At 33.1% G+C, this 6,700-nt stretch overlaps 1 protein-coding gene across 1 annotated transcript; it reads left to right on the top strand.

Annotated features, from left to right (window-relative positions):
- The first annotated feature begins 595 nt into the window (after positions 1–595).
- On the top strand, positions 596–4,392 carry LOC133702825 (probable disease resistance protein At4g27220). The gene is made up of 2 exons (XM_062127137.1): positions 596–825; positions 1,218–4,392. The coding sequence occupies exon 2, from the start codon at positions 1,235–1,237 to the stop codon at positions 4,172–4,174; it is 2,940 nt and encodes a 979-aa protein (XP_061983121.1). The 5' UTR covers positions 596–825; positions 1,218–1,234; the 3' UTR covers positions 4,175–4,392.
- The last annotated feature ends 2,308 nt before the right edge of the window (positions 4,393–6,700 follow it).

Genomic DNA, 6,700 nt, shown 5'->3' with positions numbered 1-6,700 from the left:
ATTATTGTTGTATTTTGAGGTTGATATACTGCCATAGAAGATGATTATTTATGATAATCTAATTAGAGAATATTATTTTTATTTTTTAAAATTAAAAACTATCATAAAAAAATTATATTATTAACTCAAAAAAATATTTATATTATATTTACAATAAAACTCAAATTTATGACACTAACTAAATATAAAAATATTAAAAGAATAATTTTAATTTTTTATATTGCTAAAAAATGCTTGTATATAAAAGAAGAAAATGTATATTATTCATTTTTTTTTCTTGAAAAACTGCAGAGGACCTCTAAGTTTTTTTTTCTTCCATACTCATTGTAAATTTGAAAAATTAGTTTCATTTTTTTTATATAAAAATATTGCATTTGAACAATAATTTTTGTTTTCATTTTTCTGACTATTTTTTTTAAAACTAAAGTATTATTCTCTTTCTAAATAAACCCTTAGATACTATCTCCAACTCCAAACTTTTTTTCTTATTATATTTAGAAATCTGAAATCCTAAAATTATGATTAGTGGAAGGTATACCAAGTTTTGAATATTATTAATCTTTTGATGGAGAGGTCCACTGGGCCATAATAAGCGAAGATCCAGAGTTTGCACTTGTTAATTTATTATCAAGTCAAGATTCAAGAAATTAACCGTTGACATTTTATGATTCACAAGTGGTCGCCTAACAAAACCTTCCATCGCCTCTCTCCTACGCTACCCTGAGTGGCTCTGCTAAACCATTGATTCTCGTCTGCGCTTCGTTTTCTCCCAGGATTTCTTTTTGTGATTCTTTAACTCTTCCGTAGAAAGTCTTTTCTGGTCAGGTTAGCTATCTTTCTGTTCCTTTATTATAATGGTTTGTCATTCCATTCATACAGGTTCATTTTACTTCTTGTGGTAAAAGATTTTTGTTCTTGATTTGATTAGTTGATGATTTAAAACACATTATCCCCATGTATTTATTTACGACAAGTCTACTATCCCAGTTTTTTTTAACTTTCATTTTCCAGTTAAAGAACATCATTGAGCCAAAATCGTGCAATTCATATATATATCTCAACTCAAAAAAATTGATAAACAAAATTCTAAAATTAATTAGTTTGGAGAAGATTTAAGTTAAGAATTTGACAAATTATGTGGTCTTAGCTAGATTTCTGGTTTTTTAAAAGTATTTTCTTTCTGTTATCAATTACTGTAATCATTTTTGTGGATGCAGGGCCTAAGAAAAAGAAAATGGTTGATGGATTTTGGAATTATGTTGAGAAGAAAAATAATGGTTTCGCCTGTAAGTTTTGTGAGTTTGAATTTGCAGCGCGCACTTCAGTTACTAGGATTAAATCACATTTATCAGGAATTAAAGGGCTTGGCGTTAGCATATGTAATCGAGTGCCTGATGATGTTAAAGAGGCAGCCTGTCTAGCAATTCAAGGTGGCAAAAAAAGACGTAAACCCATGTCAAGTTCAAGTAATGATGTGCTAGTTCCAAATCCAGAGAGAGATGTAGAAATGACACCAATGGCTGCTCAGAGATTACATCAACTGGTGGAAGGTGGAAATCTTTCAGGTATAGAAATAGGAAATTGGGTAGACAGTATGATTGGAGGAGAGATTGAGATTATCGATCAAGGTAGAGCTCCTGAAGTGAGTGAAGCACATCCTGCTAAAGGAAAAGCATTTCAGACAACAGAGCTAGTGGGTCGTGCTTTTGAAAGAAATGTAAGTAAGATCTGGTCGTGGTTAATGAAGGATGATGTATTAAGTATTGGTATTTACGGGATAGGCGGTGTTGGCAAAACGTCATTGTTGAGACATATCAATGATCAGCTTCTACAAAGACCAAGCTCTTTCCAGAATGTTTTTTGGATTAATGTAACGCAAGATTTCAGCATTTATAAATTGCAGAATCTCATCGCCAAAGCTGTTGATTTAGATCTTTCAAATGAAGAGGATGAGAAGAAAAGAGCTGTGAAATTGTCAAATGGATTGATTGCGAAAAAGAACTTTGTTCTCATTCTAGATGATTTGTGGAATCATTTTTCTCCAGAGAAGGTGGGCGTACCTGTTGGAGTCGATGGATGCAAGTTGATTCTGACTAGTAGATCATTAAGAGTTTGTAGACAGATGTGCTGCCAGGAGAAAATAAAAGTGGAGCCACTTAGCGAGGATGAAGCTTGGACTTTGTTTATGGAGAAACTTGGTCTTAATGTTGAACTTCCTTCAGAAGTTATAGAGATTGCAAAATCTGTTGCAAAGGAATGTACTGGTTTGCCACTTTGGATATTAACAATCGCAGGAAGCATGAGGCAAGTGGATGATATAGGTCAGTGGAGGAATGCCTTGGAGAAATTAAAAGGGTCAAAAATTGGGAAGGGTGACATGGAGGCTGATATATTCAAGATAATAGAGTTCAGTTATATGAACTTGAACGATTCAGCTTTGCAACAAGCTTTCTTATACTGTGCATTGTTTCCTGTAGATTCCGGAATCAGTAGAGAGGACTTAGTAGAGTATATGATCGTGGAGGGAATCGTTGCAAAAAGGAAGAGCAGACAAGCAGAATCTGATAAGGGCCATGCCATGCTTAATAAACTTGAAAATGCCTGCTTAATAGAAAGTTGTACACGGGAAGGTTATAGATGCGTCCGAATGAATACCTTGGTTAGGGATATGGCCATTAAAATACAGAAAGTGAGCTCTCAAGCCATGGTTGAATCTGGTGCACAGTTAGAGAAATTACCGGACATAGAGAAATGGGCAGAGGATCTAGTGCGAGTTTCCTTAATGAAAAATTACATAACTGAAATTCCTGCTAGCTATTCACCAAGATGTCCCAATCTTTCTACTTTATTGTTATCTCAAAATTACATGCTGCGGTCGATTGGAGGTTCTTTTTTCACACAATTGAATGGACTCGCAGTTCTTGATCTTTCTAATACAGGTATTAAAAGTTTGCCAGGCTCCATATCTAATCTGGTGTGCCTCACTACATTATTACTCAGGAGGTGTCAACAGCTGAGGCAAGTACCAACATTAGCAAAGCTTACAGCATTGAAGAAGTTGGACCTGGTTTACACACAACTTGAAGAATTGCCTGAAGGCATGAAATTGTTGTCCAATCTTAGGTATCTTGACCTCAGTCATACTAAACTAAAACAGTTGTCTGCTGGGATATTACCTAAACTCTGCCGTCTGCAAGTTCTCAGAGTTCTCTTGTCATCGGAAACTCAGGTGACACTTAAAGGAGAGGAAGTAGCATGCTTGAAGAGGTTGGAAGCTTTGGAATGCAATTTTTGTGATCTCATTGACTTTAGCAAGTATGTCAAGTCTTGGGAAGATACACAGCCACCGAGAGCTTACTATTTTATAGTAGGACCTGCGGTTCCTTCTCTTTCTGGAATACACAAGACGGAGTTAAATAATACAGTTCGGTTGTGTAACTGTAGTATCAACAGAGAAGCAGATTTTGTGACACTTCCAAAAACCATTCAAGCCCTGGAAATTTTGCAATGCCACGACATGACGAGCTTATGTGCTGTTTCTTCAATGAAACATGCAATAAAACTAAAATCCTTGGTAATTTGGGATTGTAATGGAATAGAGTGCTTGCTTTCGGTGTCCAGGATCTCCGCCGATACACTCCAAAGCCTTGAGACTCTATGTCTTAGCAGTTTGAAAAACTTGTGTGACCTCTTTAGCAGACAAAGAGCTCCTCCACCACCATTTCCATCCAACGGTACCTTTTCCAGTCTCAAAACATGTAAGATATCCGGGTGTCCAAGTATGAAGGAGCTGTTCCCTGCTGGCGTGCTGCCAAACCTACAAAACCTGGAAGTGATTGAAGTCGTAAATTGCAGCAAAATGGAGACGATAATAGCAGGAGGAGGAGGAGGAATCATGAGTGAAGAAAGAAATTTTAGTTTAAGCAACACTTCTGCTGGTAGCAGCACTGACATCAGTCTCCCAAAGTTGAAGCTTTTGACATTGATATGCTTACCAGAACTGCAAATCATTTGTAATGATGTAATGATCTGTAGTTCCCTTGAAGAAATCAATGCAGTTGACTGTCTGAAGCTAAAGAGAATACCGATCTCGCTTCCCCTTCCTTGTCTTCAAAAAATCAAAGTCAAGGCATATCCAAAAAAATGGTGGGAATCAGTGGAATGGCGTTATTGAATACTAGTGAAGGAACAAAGGTGCCAAAGTGGCAGAAGTCACTCTGTTTTTCACTCTGCCTCTCACTCTTAAGTCTAAATTGTTCAAGATTTTATTGTCATGTAAACAGCTATCTAATGGCATGCTAGGTTGCTGCCTGCCACCAACTTTCTATTTTGATCTTCCATGGTCTTTCTTTCAATCAAATATTCAAATACAGACTTGCAATTATCTGTAAACTTGTAGTAGCTCTCTGTTACAGCCTGTTGGAAACCAATTTATTAGAGTTTAATTGAGTTTCTTTTTTCGAAATCACTCTATCAAATTTAATGCCAAGTCAAGAAGTCTGTTTGAAGAACACTATGGAGCATGGTTATCAAATTTGACTCAGCCTCACGAATCAATTCACTAACCTGCTGATTGTAACCTAGTCTAGTCAGGGTTTTATTTCGAACCAATTTGAAGGTTAACCCTATTAAATCTAGGGTTGATCCGGCTAAACCTAGATAAAATCTGATCAAATAACATTCTCTGCTTTTTTCTCTCCTTCAAATTTTCATGTCATCTAGTTCTTGAGAGTTCTTTTTTCCTCTTGTATTGTTCAGCACTTCTTGCTTTATCGGGTCACAGTTCAGAACATATCCTCCTGGAACTTAGTTTATCATTTGTTATATATATATATATATATATATATATATATATATATATATTAAGTTGTTGCATTTTATTTTAATAATAATTTTTGGTATACATAAACATATTAAAAATATCATAACAATAAAAAAAATTATTTAACATGGCAATTATAGTCTCGATCACAGGATCCAGGCTAAATAGTTGTGACAACTCTAGATATAAGGTAGGGTAGAAAAAAAAATCCATCTCAACAAATATACAGAGCCCAATTCAAGGTGAATAGAATCCTTGTATAAAATTATAAATAATATCTTTTAAAATATTTAAGAAATATTTTATTATTATTTTTTATGCATGTTTGAAAGTGGACTTGAGCAATCTTCATTTTACATTTAGAATCTTTTATTAAATAAAAACAATATTTATTTCATAAAATATAATTAACAAATATACTTTATTTATTCTTAAAAAAATTATTAAGTAAAATTCTTGAGTCATTGTCCAAGTTGTCCATATATCCTAGCACCTGTTTGAATTTGTGATTGCGGTTACTTTTCAAAATATTTTTTATACTGAAATATATTAAAATAATATTTTTTTTATTTTTAAAAAATTATTTTTGAGATCAACGTATCAAAATGATCCAAAACATAAAAAAAATTAATTTTAAAAAAAAATAAAAAAAATTGAAAATGCAAGTACAACCGTTACATTTTCAAACGCTCACCAAGTCTACTCTACAAAATATGGGTGAAGCTGCCAAGAGAGGAAAGGAAGATAAAGGAATTAAGAATTTTAGGAAGATGAAAAGGTTACATATATCTTTGACAAAAATAAATTTTCATGGATTGTCTAATTATATATAAATTAAGAGAGTGACTATTTTAGAATTTCGAGTTCTAATTTTTCATTTGTTTAACCTCCTAAAACAATAATTAAAAGAATAAGTATTTTGGATTTTCGTTTTCATCATTTGTTTAAGTGAAATTATACTTTAGTCCTTATTTAATTTAGTAATAATCACTATGGCGTCTATGGTTTAAATTTTTGCAAAGTTGTCATCTAGTTTTTAAATAGTTCCAATGTGGTCCTTGATCGATAAATAGAAGAGTTTCAAGAAAAAAAGTTAAATAGGAATTATTTTAGATTTTCTTTTTTAGTGTTAAATTTTTTTTATGAGATACTCTCTTAAAAAAGTCATATAATATTTTATATCTTCACTGACATGCGTCGATAACAAAACAAATTATCTATAGAATTGTTGTTATATTCTAAATAATGATTAAAAAGCCTTTAAAATAAAATAAAAAATTATCACTCAATTTACATAAATGAAAGAAAGGAGAAACCGAAAGAAACTACCGAGAAAAGAAAAACTCTCCCTCGCTTTTCTAAATATAAAACCCTAGCGACCAACCTTTACCATACTGGTCGTCAAAAACACCAACTCCGACCAACAGTTTCCCTCTCATCCGCCTCTCTCTTTTCTATCTCTCTCGCAACCATCATGCAATTCACTAGACTCCACCATACTCGCTGCCAAAAACACCAATACAAACCAACAACTTCCCTTTTATCTCTCTCTCTCTCTCTCTCCCCAACTCCTCCATAAGCACCACACAAATCTTTCGGTTTCGATTAAGAGAGGATTTTGATTTATTTCCTATTTAACAAGGGAAAAATAACGAGGCAGGGGATATTTATTAGGTTTTGATTTGTTATTTAACTGATATGTTATTTGTGGGTGTTTGTGTTATATTATATGTAAGTGTATATTTGTTTTTTCATCCAAATTTAAAAGTTGTATAATTTTTAAAATTATAAAGGCAAAGAGTAATCCTAACTAAACTATAAAAGAGTCTCAGTAATTTTTTCAAAAGAAAACAGCAACTTCTAAACATTCATAGTGAA

Source organism: Populus nigra, chromosome 9, assembly GCF_951802175.1.
Source record: "Populus nigra chromosome 9, ddPopNigr1.1, whole genome shotgun sequence".
Lineage (NCBI taxonomy): Eukaryota > Viridiplantae > Streptophyta > Magnoliopsida > Malpighiales > Salicaceae > Populus > Populus nigra.
Note: the sequence above shows the minus strand (reverse complement) of the source record. Positions and strands in the feature narration are given on the sequence as shown.